Genomic DNA, 17863 nt, shown 5'->3' on the forward strand with positions numbered 1-17863 from the left:
TTATATTAGTCGCATGAGGGAAGCACGACCTAAGCAGCGTACCACGTTCATCACGTTGATTATACTTTTTTAAGAATTATGAGGACATTTGAATTGATTCCATTCGTCCAGGTAAAAAAGCTGGAAACCCGACCGTAAATGAGATACGAGCTCTTTTATACAGAGTGACTGGTAATTCGACGTGATCCTTAAAAGGGGTTATACTAGAGGTCATTTGCAACAAATTAAGTCCAGTTAACCAGGGGTCAAAAATGGATGGTTATTGAGCTATGATGGTTTTTTGATCAAAATTTAAATTACGTCTTTAAGGCAAAAGAGAGGCAATCACTTATACAGTTTATAAAAATTATTTCGTGAAAACTATTTCGTGTATGCAATTTTATGCATTTAGATTAATGATTAGAACTAACTCTTTTAATCCGTTACATTATTACAGACACTTATTTAGTCAATATTGTGTTGACATGATGGCGAAAATGATATCGGAAAGATTTAATTATATTTGTCGGAATCAACAAAGACTGTGAGGGCTGATGACTACATTCATATCAGAGATGCCTAAAGCGAAAGAAGGCCGCGAGGCGGCTATGAAAAGAATAGGTGTCTTTGACGAGTCCATGGCAGAGCTAGAACGAGCGATAGATTCACTTAAATGACCTGAAATAAAAGCCGAGCTGCTACCAGGACAACGGTCTTTCGACCGTCATGACATAATTTCACGTGTATTTCATTTAAAGAAGAAAAAATTCATCAAATTATTTGTCAAAGAACAGATATTCGGTAAAGTACAATGTTATATGGCAAGTGTGGAGTGGCAAATTACCTCATTGTCATTTGCTGTTCTGGCTAGAAACTAAAATACAACCAGATGAGATCGACAGTGTCATAGTTGCGGAGCTACCCGATCAACAAATTGATCCGGTACTACACGACATTATAACTAAAAATATGGTACATGTACCCTGCGGAGAACTTAATTTAGCTGCACCATGCATGAAGAACGGTGTCTGCACAAAAAAATACCCTCGCCGTTTCATGAACGATAACCCAGACCGGAGAGGATGGGTATCCAGTTTATCGTAGGCGCGATACAGGAAATGGCGGTCGGAGCACTACGCTTCAAATCAGAGGCAACATGGTGACGATAGATAATAGGTGGATTGTTCCATACTCCCCGCTACTATGTAAGACTTTTAACGCTCATATAAACGCCATTTCACGTATTGCCACTCTGTCCAAGCCATTAAATATAATATATGTAAGTATATAAATAAAGGTTCAGATCATAACTTTCTATATGGTATTCCAGTAACCAAATATCTGTAAATAATAATATTGTATTAATTTCAGCTGATGATGTAAAAAAGAAGTGGAAGAATTTAAGAGATTCCTATAACAGAGAGCTTAAAAAAGTAGAAAAGCCAAGATCGGGTTCGGATGCAGATCAAAATGGTCAATATCAAGGCGATTGGAAACATTTTGAATCAATGCAATTTTTAAAGACAATTTTGAAACCTCGTAAAACTACGAGTAATATTCAAAATAAAATATTAGATGAAAGCGACGATGATGACACAATGATGTCTATTCTTTGATAAGATAAACCGATGAATCGCAGTTCAATACAGATGATACCAATTTGGCAACAATTCTCAACACACAGGGAATCCTAGTGTGGAGATTAGTACGGGGTGGCCCAGAAAGACCGAAGTGGTGTGAATTCCTTATAACTTTTTTATTATAATTTTTTTTTTCTTTTCTTTTCAGTATTTTGTAAAGAAGACTTGGATAATTTATAATGGAGCAATACACAATTGAACAACGTGCCCAAATTGTTGAAATTTACTTTTCAAATCAACGGTCCATTGTGTTGACTCAGCGTGCATACCGTCGTCAATTTAATGTGCGGGTTGCACCCTCTCAGTCAACAATAAACCGTCTGGTTGCAAATTTTCGAGAACGAGGAGCAGTAAGGAACCTTCCTGGTCCCGGCAGACACCGAACTGTTCACACGGCTGACAATATTCAAGTGGTACAGGAGAGTATTCGGGAGGATCCAGAAACATCAACCAGGAGACGTTCGTCACAACTGGGCCTCTCAAGAACGTCGCTGCAGCGAATTTTGCACACCATAGGATTGTTTCCATACAAAATTCAACTTGTCCAAGAATTGAAACCAACAGATTACCAGCAACGACTTGACTATGCAATTTATTTCCAGCAAAAAGCACAAGAGAATCCAAATTTTATTCATAACTTAATAATGAGTGACGAAGCCCATTTTCAATTAAATGGGTTCGTTAACAAGCAAAACTGTAGGATATGGGCTACGGAAAACCCGAGAGTACTTCATCAACGACAATTGCACCCAGTTAAGTGTACCGTTTGGTGCGGTGTTTCTTCAGAAAGGATCATTGGCCCATTTTTTTTTGAAAATGAACAAGGTGTCGCCATTTCCGTCAATGGTGATCGATATCGGGCCATGTTGCAAAATTTTGTAAGGCCAGCCGTGGAAAACCATCCGCAAATATGGTTCCAACAGGATGGAGCCACAGCGCACACTGCGAGGGCCACAATGACTCTTTTACGCGACATCTTTGGTGAAAGAATAATTTCTCGTAACAGCAATTTTAATTGGCCTCCGCGTTCCCCGGATTTAACCGCTCCAGACTGTTTTCTTTGGGGCTATTTAAAAGGAAAAGTTTATGTTAATAAGCATAGGACTATTGAGGAGTTAAAAACCAATATTCGAGAAGAAATTAACAACATACCACCGGAAGTTTTGCGAAAGGTCATGGAAAATGTGTTGGAAAGAGCACATTTGTGCGAAGCAGAATATGGCCACCACTTGCGGGATATCATTTTTAATAACTAATCCAAAAATATTCCCCATAAATTTAATGTATTTAAAAAAAAAAAAATTAAAAAAATATCTCTTAAATAAAAAGTTATAAGCAATTCACACCACTTCGGTCTTTCTGGGCCACCTTGTACTATCATTGTATTATCTTCGGAATGTATTAGTAACAATAAAGATTTTGGTATTTTGTATTTGTAAGTTTGATGGACTTTCCTTACAATAATCTGTCGTCCAACTATCGGTCGACTGCTTAATAAGTATTGGCTAAACGCGCACGCATATACGACGATTAATCAGTTGGCCGACTCAGCCGCGATTATGTAGAAGCTAATACATACAAGAATTGTTTTTCACGTGAGTAATGTGCCTGACAAATCAAAAATTTTGGTAAAATCAGCAGACACTGAAGTTTCTCGAACCAAGTCACATCCACATGGAATGTGACAACGTGCATTCTACTATAGAACGGGCTTCGGAATACGCCAAAATCTATATTCCCGAAAACTGACTGACTAAATGTGATACGATTGGCACGGAAAGACAATCCATACATTGTTGAGGTGTTAGACCATTTAAAATTTAAAGACTTAAGGCAATGCAAAGTATCTCTATTGGTAACATAATAAAAGACATGGATGGAACAATTTTAAAATGGGCTAACGTCAGATGGATACAGGTGAGGAAGGAGTAGCTTTCGAGGAGGTTCCCAATTCGCTTTTCTTCAAATACGATTACTGGGAAGAATTTAAGGAGGTAAGGTTTACCAGAAAAGTAACGCGGTCGGACATTTCCTCTTCTATGGATTCAAATCTGTACTCAGAACCACTTCCACTAAAACAAGTTATTTATAAAGAACTATTCCAAAGAATTACTACAGCTATTACGATAATTCAGAGACGGAGGAGCTACAAATGACGACGATGACTTAACCCTTGCTGCAACAAGATCATCACGAGCGTCGAGCTAGGAACATAAAGTATGTATTTAAGGAAAACTTGAATATCTGCAGCATGTATCAGAAAGGTGTGATTTTTAATATACGCTATAGATATCACTTGTGCAATGTTTCCTCTGCTCTTATTTTTATATCTTTCAGACAGGACATTATTTTATAGCGTTAGCGAAAAATTAAAGAATGTTGAAGGGAAGTTTTTCTTTATATTAAATTGTATTTTCAATAATTAATTGATATTTTTCACTATCTTGAAGGGCATGCACCGAAGAAGGCATGGATTGACCAGACTGTTATCGGTCCGCCAGCCTTTCTTAGGTGGCTTGATCACTGGATGAAATCTCCGAGGAACGTTATAATGGCAAATGCGCTTTTGAACTTAAGTATAAACTATAAAGCACAAAATCACCATCACCCAATAGTTCCTCGAACGTGGTCACACTCAAATGGAGTGTGATTCGGTTCACAGTGCGATTGAACGGAAGCTCTCAAATCGTGTAATTCATTTGACATGTGATTATGTTTCGATAACTGAAGAAGCAAGGCACAGCATGTAATTTTGTCTTACCTGTGGGCAAGTACAGTTTATGTATTTAATTAATAGATTTTACTATTTTGGAGGCTTAACAAAGACACCGACAATTTTTTTAAAAGTAGTTTTGGTTATATTGCATTTATCGAGAAAAACCCATAGAAACTATAGAAATGCAATATCTTTTTTCGGATACATCAGTTACGAATAAATTAAGTATCTTCTCATTAAGAAAACTAATAACTGTAATATTGCTAAAAACTAGATACGAAATACGGATAATTAAGACGTAATTGATGTTTTTAGCAAAAACCACAAATATTTTTATGTCGGTCTCTTTTTAAATTACCGCATTTTCTTTTAAGTGGAAAATATGCACGATATTACATATAATACACTTGAATAAAAATATCAGCTAAAAAGAATAAAGGGGTGATGAGATATCATTTTTTTTAATTTTTGTCTAGGGTTGTCACTAACCTTCTTAACCATTTGATTAATTTATTCTGCTAATTAATAACATCGTCATTTGAAGTAAACTTGATTATTTAAATGATTATATACAAACGTAGCATTTTTAACCGATTAGGAAAAAGGAGGAGTATATTCACTACTATTTTTATAAGGACCTTTATAACCCATAAAGTTATACTTTCCATAAATGCAAGACAAAATTTTAACAACATAAGCTGGGAGTACCTCCACGTGGTGAAGGCGGTAACAGTTTTTACTGGCCAAAACTCCCATTCATAAATATGTACATAATTATATTATCAATATGGAACTTCCGTAGATGTATACCAGGGGTTCCCAACCTTTTTTTGTCTACTGCCCACTTTAAGAATAAATTATTTATTAACGCCCCCCTTTTTAAACATACTTAAAAAACGCTAAGTACTTATAACTGATTATTGAAACGCAACTTTATAGTAGAGTATCTTTTATTGAAAATAAAACAAACATAATCAATTCTTATATAAAAAACTAATGTGAAGGTTGAATCTGATGCTGTTCAATAAGTTTGTTGATATCAGGTTCCAATTTACTCAAAAACAGCCGCAAGTCGCCACGTTCGGTAACACGCAAACGATTTCTCTTTTTAGTAAGCAGCGTTGCCACAGCACTAAATCCACGTTCACACAAATATGACGATGGGAATGCTATCAAGAATCGTTGAACAATTGACCACAATCCAGGGTACAATTGTGGGATCGGTTTTTGTAGCCAAAATTCTTGATATCCATTTTTAAACTTGATTTTTGTTTCTTCGTTTGTTGTCAATTCTATAAGTTCTTCTTCCAGCTGAGGTGACATTGCTGTGTTGACATTTGAAAACGGTTCCAACACCAAGTTTAAAATGTCCTGGTATCGTTCGGTGAAGTCAATGTGGAGGTTTTCCAAATGTTGGCAGTAGGCAAAAAAGTCGTCGTTACTGCAAAATACTGATAAATTCGGAAAATTGTGAAACTCACGTCTGCCCATATTCTTTTTGTGCAGAAGCAGTTTGGCTGCGAAAGCAGCAAAGACATTTTTTGTTTTAATTAAATTTAGTTCATCGCCTTGCAGTTGGAGGTTCATGTCGTTGAACAGTTTATACAGGTCTGTCATGTAAGCCATATCATTCTTTGATGTTATGAGATTGTTGCGCAGTTCTGTATCTTTAGTTTCCAAGAACTCTATCACAGAGTCAAACAGGTTGTAAAATCGAATCAGACAATTGCCTCTTGACAGCCAACGAACTTCAGTATGAAGCAACAAACGGTTGAAATCTTCGTCATTAGTAGCACAAAGCTGATGAAATAATCTATCATTCAAAGAGCTGCTACGGATTTTATTGACTGCTTTGATGACATATTGCAGTGATTGAAATAGTCGTTCACTTAAGTTTCTAGCAACCAAATGTTGTCTATGAATAACGCAATGTATAGCAAGGACATCTGGAATTTTATTCTTTAAGTACGCTATGAAGCCTTTATGGCGCCCTGTCATAGCCGGAGCGCCATCCGTAGCAACTGATATAATATTTTTCAAAGGAATCTCTTTCTCTTCACAAAACTTTTCCAATGTATTGAATATGGTTTCGCCTTTTGTATCTGTCTCCAAATTTCTGGCAAACAATAGTTCTTCACGTATTTTCTCATCTTTAATAAACCTCCCGTAAGATAGCAACAACGCTTCATTAGTTGGTAAAGTGGACTCATCGAGCTGAATTGAGAATTGACTAGTCCTCAGATGATTGCACAATGATTCTTCAATGTTTTCAGCCATTTCATCAATTCGTCTTTGCACAGAATTATTACTCAAAGGAATTTTTCGGATAATATCTGCGGCCGGTTTATGAAGCACAGTAGTTATTACTTCCTTTATTGCTGGCAAAATTAACTCTTCTCCGATGTTGTGTGGTTTGCCTTTTTGAGCAATTAACAAAGAGATATTGTACGAAGCTCGAAGTCCGTCGTCATCTTGCTTAGCAGCCGCCGAAAATAGTTTTGATACACTTGGCTGAGTATTATGCTTCTTCTCTAGGTCTTGAAAAAATGCTACATTCTTGTCTTTCTTATCTGGATGCATTTTATTCAAATGATCTTGCAGTCTTGAAGGCTTCATTGCTTCGTTCGAAAATGTTTTTAGACATAGAAGACACAAAGGCGACGACGGGTTTGTGGGATTTTCAATAAATCCGAATTTAATATATTCCGCAGAGTATTGCCGTCTCTTCTTTTTTACTTCCGACATTGTTTTGGAAATACGTAAGTGTTGAAATCAAGTACTGCTTATCTATTATGCGCGAAACCGCAAATGAAAATAAAATAAATTTACGTCGTTTATATAGGATTGCATAAGCAGCACGCACCAACAGGAATAAGACAAACGTGCATAAACTCGTTTATCTCATTCGACGCCCAATCGTACTCGACAAGCAAGAGTGGCAAGAACAAGTATTATAGAACCAGCCGATTGATACAGGAATCTACAAATCGGATTATTTAACAAAAACTTGTTAAAACATGATTGCCCGCGGTCTATTATATCGAACCGATTTTGAGCTATATCTTAATTAATATTAGTTGATGTTCACAAGATGTCGACTCTCGAAGTCGAGAGCTCAGTCGGTTTCTAAGAGTCTTCCTAGCTAGGTAGATGAAATTATAAATCGACCCCAAAGCCCTACACAACGCCCCCTTTTTTTTTCTGGGTCTCTTACCGCCCCCCTTTAGGCCTGCAGCGCCCACAAGGGGGCGTTATCGCCCACGTTGGGAAAGACTGATGTATACGGATAGATGCCTTCGGGCTTATGTTCGAGTTGTCTTTTCGTACCTGAACATCTATTAGTGGCACGGTAGCCTACCCGGTAACGCAGGGGAGCAGCCACTAAATATTTTACGGTCATCTAAACGGAATTCATAGCAAACGATGGAATCGGACCAGTTAGATATTTTTTCTGGGGAGGAATTGAGCCATTCTCCAGGGGTTTGTCATTTCGGGACTCAACCTAGTGCCTTAGAGCAAGATAATATTGACCCTCAAGATGATCAGCGACAAGTGGGTAAATCATCAATAACGCCTCACAAACTTACGCATCTTGACTTATTCAAGATATTAGAAAATAGTGGTCATTGCATGCGCGACCTCTGGATATTCCCGAAAACGAAAGAGTAAAAATAGTTTTGAGTGCGATTTACCCTAAGGGTTCCTAATCACACACAAATAGAATTAGACATCTTTAAAAAAATACTACAAGGTTTATTTGCAAATGCGAACAGCTTTATAAAGCCAGTAGAAGGAATCGTAAAACCTTTATAGCTAAAAAAAAATGGCTTTCTTCTACATCCAATCTTCAACTTCACGAAACAGTACATCAAATAAACTACAAAAGTCGAGAAAATGACTACGCTGTGTAAAAGTGGCGAGTTGCAAAAAAATCGCCAGAATTTTGCTTATTTCGAATATAATATTTCATCTTCGATTGTGATCATTATTGTATATAAATGTGATTTTTTCATTGGTTTGTTTTATTTCAAAAACAGCTAACTACTACTTATTTAAAAAAATATTGACACTAATAAAACCAATACCACCACCATCTTAACCTAATGCTATATCGCATTTCAGCCTATTTTTACATATATAAACATTTCAAGTATCTTTCTATTCAAAGCCGAGAAATGTTTTTTTATCCTTTCCCAGACTCTGAATGAAGCAGGCAAGCTTTCTTTGCAAGAAGAACTGGAGGAAGCAATAACTGCCTGCAAAGACCCTAGGAAAGCAAAGATTTCGCTAGACCAATTGTTGAAGAAGGAAATGAATCTATACGAGTTCGGGGGGTCTAAACTTATAACTTCCTCACAACTATGAACTACGAACACAGTGGAGTTTAGTCGGTAGGACCCTGCACTCAGCAGGGTGAGTCCGACATAACCCAGGGCTCTTCCCCCGAGTGCCCTGGGTATGCCTAAATGCATTCTCCACTATAAAAAAAAAAGGGTTGGACGTAACGCACGAGATCTACGTATATTATCATGACGCCAGCAGTCGATGTAACTTACTGACGTCTTTGTAAATACAAAAGAGACCAGCAATTTATGATACGTCTAAGGCAGAATATCATGATAGACGTTTAAAACGAAAAAATGTGGGAAGAAGTGTGCTGTAATATTTATTCCGCTCCTGTTTGGTTTGATGTCTAAAGAAAAAACAAAATACGGTAAGCTTAAGTTTTTATTAGACTTTTTAGTAGTAATTGGAGATAAAACTTGCAAAACTATAAAAAAACGATTATATGAAAAACATAGAGATTATTTGTTTTTTTTTCTTATGCAAAAAATAGGGATGGGTATCGAAATTGAATGATAATGAACGAATCAATATAATATCAAAATCGCTTTGATTATTATGTATAACACCTATACCTTGGTATTTTGAACAAAATAATTAATTAATTGATACATAATTAATAATTAATTTCTTTACTCATGTGACTTTACTATACTGCCAGGGTACACTTCCCAGAGAAGTGGTGAAGTAGTTCTGTCCCTCTCACATCAATATTAGATGTAGGGACACACATATGCAATTCGCTGATCAAAGCTTTTTGTAGCTGCTTGCATTTTATAGCTCTCCTCGCGGGAGGAGTTGCAAATGTGCAAATAGTCTCCAGAAGTATAGACGATCACGTCAACACAATGGTCATAGTAATGATAGTATTTGCTGTGATCGTTACGGCCATATTTTTTGCCATCGACGGATCAGGAGATGGCTACGTCGCGAGGTGGATAAGGCCAGCCAAGGACGAGCGTCCGCGACGCTAGGGCATGTGACCCAGCCTGCGCCGCCCACTGCGGGATACGCGTAAAATAAATAAATAATATCGTAGTTGTAAGGATAAATTTGTGTAGTGACTAGTGAGTGAGTAAGTGACCCCTATTGTAATCTACCTACGTATTCCGATCAAATTAAGACTAGGCTGTTTAGATGTAAGATCTTTTATAGTGTTGTAAAATTCAGAAATATTAAGAATTAATATGTGCATTACATTGTTATCTTATTTTGTATTTTGCTGTAATTGTTGTGTGTTTATGTCTTTTAGTTAAATTTTTTGGAGTGTATAATTATTTTTTGAAGAAGGGGGGGAATAATGTAGCACATATGCAATTCGCTGATCAAAGCTTTTTGTATATGTATGTGTCCACATTGTTCCCCGACGCTTTTTACATTTCTTAAAATTATTAGAGTCGGTAGTGCATAACGGTTAGCCTAAGCAACACGTATTGTAAAGAACATTAATAGTAATTAAAGAAAAAGGCTTTATTATTTGGAAATCTTGGGAGCAGAAGCATTACTCTACATTAGATATATCTCCGAAAGGGCAGTTAAACATCGTGTCTTCATAACAAATACCGTCTCTTTTTCTTACAAAATTGTGCAGAATGCACCCTGCTTTTATAATTTTTATGGCTAGTGGCATATTCACGTCTAACTGCCATACTCACGAGACGTTTAATGGTTACATAAGTCGTTCCTTAGTAAAGATTTAAAAAAGTTCACTCTCAGAGACAGTTAACGGTTCATTACCGTCCGTACCGTAATGGCAAATCAAAAGCCTTAACTGGTAAGGGGTTAATTAAGTTCATTGAAAATAGAAATGCGCCTAGATTAATTATCCAAGAACACGAAAACTTGATGAAAGAGAAAGAAGAAGGAACGTTTGGCGCTTCAATAGCTGCTGGGTACTTTGATGCCTGTCAACATGAAAATGAAGGACTGTTTTATGACCACAGTCGCGTCATTCTCCAAAAAGAAGGCTCACAAACGTACATCAACGCAAGTTACATAGATGGTTTCGATTGTGAAGATGCATATATCACTACGAAGACACCTTTCTCATGGAAGGAAATTTCTAACTTCTGGAGGATGGTATGGGAGCATCAATCCGAAATCATCGTTATGCTCGATTTGCCGAAGACTAACGAGAAGACTTATACGTTTCCTTACTGGCACCCAGAAGAAGGATCGTCGCTTCAATGCGGAAAATTGAAGATTACGACGTCGATAATCCATCTGGATCATCCAAATTTTTGAACTTACGAAGCTAATCGTCACCCATAAAGATGGAGGTTCGTTGTATGTAAACCACTTTTCATACAATAACTGGCAAGATAACTTACCCCTGAAAGCTGACTTATTTGATTTCATGCGGATTATCCCTACTAATATTATAAATGCGAAAGTAACTCTGTCTGTCTGTTACTCAATCACGCCTAAACTACTGAACCAATTTGCATGAAATTTGGTATGGAGATATTTTAATACCCGAGAATGGACATAGGCTACCTTTTATTGCGAAATATGTACCACGGGCGAAGCTGGGGCGGACCTCTAGTATCATTATATACTACGCTACACGACAGTGACGCCAACGACTCTTAAACACAAGGGTCCTATGGTAGTCCATTGTAAAGATGGTCAAGAACGATCAATGGTATTTTGCGCCATCAATCTCACAACTTGAAAAAACAGGCAAAGTTGATTTGTATTCTAATGTTTTAAAACTTAGGAGAGATAGGTATTATTGTCTAAAAAATGTAAATTACTATTGTTATTGTTACTTAGCTTTGTACTTATATGTTTCATTTTATTTGTAAGCATACATTTTTTTGCTTTTCTAAATCATTTGTTTAAGGTCACTTTAGAGCACCTAAGTTGTTGACAGCTTCGCGTATTCTCAGCACTACTGATGGTACCGATATGGTCGTCGTAGCTACTAGTTGATATAGACAAGTATCTATTGCACAAAATAGGTCCTGGTAACTGTCGGTTATGATACGCTGCTACCACAAAAAATTCATTATTTTCTTCATTCACAGCCAGCAAAAAGTCAAGTAACTTGTCTACTGCAGTAATTTGGCCTTCCGGCCAGTCCAGGAATTTGAAATGATGTACTATCCTTAACTCTCCAGTCTTTTTGTTAATGATATTAAGCACTGTTTCGGTGTAGTTGCTTTCCCAAACGATCTTGTCCTTAATTATAAAGTCGCTTATGATTGTGTCATCTTGATTGTAAGGAAAATACCGTATCTTGCTTGTTCGTAACTCTTCTTCGGCGCTAGTAAGCATCACGATCACACGGGTGTTCTCTTGCCACACCATGGTCCAAAAATTGTTCAAGGTTTTCTCCACCGGGTGCTCGGTGGCTATGAATTTTTTATGTAGGTCAAATCCACTTACATAATTGGCGTTGATGTAGTCCGCGCCATCGTTGGTCTGAGATAAAACCACACGGGAGTCGTCCCAACATGGACATAGCTTGAAGTGATTTCGGTTCTGGTTTGTAGGCTTCATGAAGTTTTCACAAGCTCCGGTTATTGGTACAGAGAAAACGGTGACAAATTCAGAAGCCAACGTCATGATGGAATCCTCGTGCTTGAATCGTGCCGAAAATGCGGCAGATCCATTATAAGTAGCATTGGGATTGGTATTCATTATTGCAAAGAATAAATTCTTGATTCGATGATGTAAACACGTCTGAACATTAAAACTTCCGCTGCTGTACTATGTACGTCGTGAGATAAGTCGCTATTTATACGGCTCTCGATACGAAATATAGATAAGTATCCATCAACTTTGACCGATCGGGATTCTCCCCGTAAAAAAAACTGAAACACGCACATGACCATTCGAACTTATTAAACATATATTTAGAATTAGAACAACATTATTGTTTGTCAAATTCTTTTCGAAACAGTATATGGCGGTAGGTAATTTAGTTCAACCTTATCAATATGTGGTTTTCCAGTGACGTTATGCTGAAATAATCATATGGCAACTAACTATGGGTAAATTATTAAATATGTATTTTAAATTGGAACAAAAATATTGTTTATCAAATCTTTTTAAAACAGTATATGACGGTAATTAATTTAGTTTAGGTCAATATGTGGTTTTCCTGTGACGTTATGCTGAAATAATTATATGGCAACTAACTACGGGAAAATTATAAAAAAAATATTTTGAATTGAAACAAATACCTAACTTGGGTAAATTGCCGCCAGCGATAAAAGATCTATCCTTTAAGTATCGAATTCTGTAAAGCGATCCTTCAGTTAACCGTGAAACGTCCCCAAATCCACTCAAACTTTTTATAAATCAATAATTAGTACTGTATCAAAATGGGTAATGTTTATTCAAAAACTTTAACCCGTAAAGACTTTTTAAAATTAGTTATGAAGAGAAATGCAGCTAGAATTATTAATGAAGAACACCAAGAAATAATGAACATGGAAGTGAGCGGGAATGTAATCATCCCTGCATTTACTACCGAAAACCTCCAAGACAGCCAACCGGAAAAAGAAGAGCTGTGCTTCAAACACAGCTGCGTAACTCTGTCAAACGGAAGGAGGTCATGTGTTCCTATTAACGCAAACTACATCAACGGCTTCAAGGATCGTAAAGCTTACATTGCAACAAGAACTCCTAATTCGGAGACCACAACCTGCAACTTCAGGAGGATGTTATGGCAGCACCAAACCGAAGTCGTAGTCATGCTTGATCAGCCCGGAAAAAATCAGGATGGTACTTCGTTTTTGGACCCAGATGAAGAATCGTCGCTCCAATTTGGAAAGCTGAACATCAAGAGGTTCAGAGTTCATCAGAATCAGCCAAGTGTTGTGATCATGAGAGCAGTTGTAACACACGAAGATGGAGGTACGTTGAATGTGAACTACTTCTTATTCAAGAACTGGCAGCGACAAGATGTCTCGCCCTTAGAATGTGACTTACTAGATCTCATCTCCATGACACGTCTTTATAACAAAATGGCAGTGACGCCAGAGTTACGGAAAGGCTATGAGTCCTATAGTAGTCCACTGCAGTGATGGATTACAGCGATCGATGCTCTTTTGCGCTATCGATATAAGTATATCGACTTCTCCAGAGACAGGTAAAGTGAATTTATATTCTATTGTATCACAACTGAGAAAGGATAGGTATAATTGTCTGTACGACGCATACGACTATAGTTTGTGTAACTTTGCTTTAGAATACTATTTTAAGTAATATGTTTAAGCATTTATTATTGTTTTTTATTTATTCTTTTACGGTCACTTTAGATCACCTAGGTTATTAAAGACCAAGCGTACAAATGTATACTCTGCTTGATACTGGACCTCAAAGGAATTATCAGCACGCATGTTAGCAGTATTCAGTCTCAAGTTCCCTATTATATAGTGAAGTCCAGTCATAGATAAGTTAAATTAAGATTTAGTGCCGATTTTTCAATTCCTGGTTAAAATTTATCCGTCCAATAAAGTATTACACGATAATATTAAAATGTCACGTAAACTGTCAAATGCGGGCAAATAGAATACATTTTTGAAATGGTAGTTTTATACATTATTCGACGAATAAGTTTTATCCAAGCATTGAAAAATCAGCCCTTAGTTGTAGTAATCTAAGTATTAGTTAAGAGTTTGTAATCTATAAGTAGATATAAAAATCTATGGCTATGTAATGAAGATGTAAAAGTTATGCTAAATATCTAATAAAATGAAAGCTTCAATATGTAACTTCTTTCGTTATCCTTTCTTAATAAAACTTCCATTTGCCAATTATTTAGAACTTTACTGTACTTTTTTATTGAAACTTTAAGAGTTTCAAAAACTTTAATGGATAGGATTTTAGACTACTGTGCGTCGGTTTGTTTTCAAAAGTTTCATAAGGAGAGTCATATGCTAATCATATACCAAGTTTATAGAGAGTTGAATTAAAATAAATATAATAAAGTAAGACGAGATCTATTTATTAAATTTTGCTTATACTTAAGTCCGATTTGCCATCGGACGATTTAACACTTATTATAACAATAATTAACAATAATTGTGAGTCCTTAGCCCTATAGGACTAAAAAAATAATTAGAAATTACTATATTGAACTAATTTTTTTTTTCCAAAATCTCTACATGAAATTACAGTGGTTACTATTCGCACTTACTATGACATTAGAATTAAAAATCAAATAAGGCTAATCACAAGCACACATAAATACACATGTATATCTATATACATTGAATTACTTAAAGAAATTTTTATAATTATTTACATTGAAAAATTGGTCACAATACTTCTAAATTCCATATGTAATTAATTTTTTACTAATATAGAAAAAATCCAAATACGCGTTTTAATTCGCTGTGAATAATAGTCTCTCAGTGTATAGTGAGTTCGTAATTCCACAAAATCTGCATAGTATGCTCAGTAATATGACAGAAAGTACAACAAAACACTGTGTACATAAATGTAATAACTAAGACCGGAAAAGCTGAAATTTCTTTGTTGTCTTATCCTCAATACAACTGATGGTATTGATATGCTTTTCTTAACTGCAGCTTCGTAAACACAGCTATCTATCGCACAAACGTAGCCGTTCGTCTGATGCCAGGATTCCCATGTACAACAATAGCACCTGGCAATTGGCATACGTTGGCTATTCTCATCTGCTTCGATGAAAAATTCTTTTTCTGTGGTGGTGCTTGTGTGCTTGTGGTGCTTGCCATCGGTTGCTCCGTTGCTATAAATTTTCTCTGTAAATAAATAAATAAAATAAAATCTTTATTTTGCTTTAAACATGGTCTTCAATGGTGATACTATTTCTAAAAACAAACACAGTTCAAAAATATATAAACAAGGTAGGGTAATACCAAGCTTTTTAAATAAGGGTCGACATGATTCAGTGGGTGCTATTCCACAGATGGCTCTCATGCATCGTTTTTGCGCAATGAATGCTCTATCCCTAGCAGTACTGTTACCCTATATTACCAATCCATAGCGAAGGTGTGATTCTATGTAGGCACGGTATGCTGTCACGGCAGTCTCTAAATTTGTGGTAACTTTAACCCGTCTAAGCGCGTAGACGAATCTATATATATAGAATCTGTAGATAGAATCCACTTACGTAGCTAGCATTAATATAGTCCGCTCCATCGCTGGTCTGGTGTAAGACAACGCGGGAACCATCCCAGCATGGGATGTTTTCAAAACGATGAGTAGATCGTAACACAAATTCGAGATCTCGAAGAGGTGTTGACAAATTGGTTGCCATAGTTACAAAAATCTAACTCCGGTGTAGACTGTGTATGACGTCTGCTCGTTGCAACGGGTTATATAGAACTGAATACGGAGTGAGGATGAGATCTGCTTTTATTTGTCCTATCGTGAATATTAATAGTCGGAGAGCTGATTAGAGTCGGAGGCTCCGTATATTAAAATATAGCATATTTTTTTCCAAAAATAAAAAATGCATTAAATATAAATAATTTTCATTATGTTACGTAAAAATATTTATTTATCACATTACATTAATATTATATTATTTGACTTCGACTTGTGGGTGGTTATTCACAGATGGTTTTTCCCCAAAAAACATTTTAATATTATATCATTATTAATATTATATTCCCCTCCTGACAACTAATAAATAAGGATACTATAAAAAAAAATGTTTTTTTAATATAGACACTTATAATGTTTCAACCAGCGACGTTACCCGAGTGGTCAAAGGGGCACGGCCTATAAAACACTCGGACTAACTATTTTCCCGGTTCAAATAACCTAATTCGGTAAGCAACAATAGATGATTTATATCTTCCAACATGAGGTTTTACCAGTTACCCATTCGAAACTTATCAGCAGTTACGGAAAATGGGACTACATTAGTTAATTTGCCATCAACAGGAAACTACGGTCAAATAATTCATGTATGTGATACCGCTAAAATATAATTATTAATAGTCGCTTATCAACAGTGAGGTCAACTGTCGCTCGACCGCAGAACGTTATCTCACAATGTTATATAAAATGAGTAAAAACCCAGTATAAAATGGTTGGCTTTATCAGTGTGTTTTTCTCAAAATTAATTGAGGCCCAAATATGCAGATAGGTCCACGAGGCGATTAGTGCTTTAGTCACGTAAACAATGCCAATAGGAATGGTCTCTATTAATTAGTTAGTGTTTAACACCTATATAGCGATAAAGTCCCAAATTGGGCTGTTTAACGAGAAAATGAATGATTATGGATATTTATGAGAATTAATGACGCAAATGCCTGAAACTATATCAAATTGTACTAATTAACTGAAATCGGTTATTTGTATGATGTGTTTTTCATGAGAATATGATTTTACCACTTACGCCATACCTATTCAACAATTTATTAATATTGCACTCACAACTGAGCACCCTTTTTTAAATTCAGGATCGGCTATTCTTTTCAAATGACACTAAGAGCGAGCGCGCACGAGCAACTTTGTCTCCGCAACTATTTTGTCTCTCCCATCAGTTTGTATGGGGAGTTGCGTCGCTACGTGCGCGCACTTTCATACTAGCCCATGGGTGAAGAGACAAAATAGTTGCGGAGACAAAATAGTTGCGGAGACAAAGTTGCTCGTGCGCGCTCGCTATAAGTTAAACAGTTGAATCATTAATGCCTAGGCTGACATTGAAATCGGTGATAGAATCAAAATTAAGTCGTTGCGGACATCTTGTGACATGACAAGTTAGATTTTTATTGAAATTCGTATCCACCATTTCTATTTTTCCTGCTATGGAATAAGAATCATTTTCGATTGACAAAGCTCCTTACCTAACGACATTTGCATTCATACATGCATAATATGTCCTTGTCTTGAAAAATGCCAGACTTTTCGCAGGCATTTTCATACTTTATTTATTTCAGTTATTTTATTTTGTATTATATATTGACGCCAACAATATTATTTTAAGGAAAACTTTGTATATAGGTATTATAAATTAAATCATGTTATTCCTATTTGAAAACAATATTGTTGTTGTTATTTGAAACCGCAATAATTGTCGCATGATGCAAACAATTCAAAAACAAAACATATTATTACAAACATGTAACTTATTTACCTTCCTTAAATTTAGTTATTTAAAACACCACTTGCTTATTGAGTGAAAGAATTCGGAGTACTCACAAACACGATGAAGCTTGTCGTGTCCAGCCCC

General features: G+C 36.2%; 2 protein-coding genes across 4 annotated transcripts in view; one reads left to right on the forward strand and one right to left on the reverse strand.

The window, feature by feature from the left end:
* The window catches only part of LOC149475178 (uncharacterized), a 115565-nt gene that overhangs the window by 67936 nt on the left and 29766 nt on the right, over window positions 1-17863 (reverse strand). The window contains exons 1-2 of one of the 3 annotated variants that reach the window (XM_089713712.1): window positions 15791-17640; window positions 14540-15419 (exon numbers count right to left, since the gene is read on the reverse strand). The exons of 1 other annotated variant lie outside the window; for it this stretch is intronic. In XM_089713712.1, coding sequence (XP_089569838.1) covers window positions 15243-15419; window positions 15791-15937 — 324 coding nt within the window. In that variant the 5' untranslated portion in view covers window positions 15938-17640 and the 3' untranslated portion in view covers window positions 14540-15242. Of the gene's footprint in view, window positions 1-14539; window positions 15420-15790; window positions 17641-17863 lie in introns of those variants that run through there. One more of the 3 variants, XR_016318103.1, reaches the window with a different exon arrangement.
* On the forward strand, window positions 11068-13829 carry LOC149475186 (tyrosine-protein phosphatase non-receptor type 9-like). The gene has a single exon (XM_089713682.1). It carries the CDS (start codon window positions 13011-13013, stop codon window positions 13713-13715), a length of 705 nt encoding a protein of 234 aa, XP_089569808.1. The 5' UTR covers window positions 11068-13010; the 3' UTR covers window positions 13716-13829.

This window comes from Colias philodice, chromosome 31, assembly GCF_061535455.1.
Source record: "Colias philodice isolate Cphi_HAF_F1 chromosome 31, ilColPhil1 Martin Lab GWU primary, whole genome shotgun sequence".
Lineage (NCBI taxonomy): Eukaryota > Metazoa > Arthropoda > Insecta > Lepidoptera > Pieridae > Colias > Colias philodice.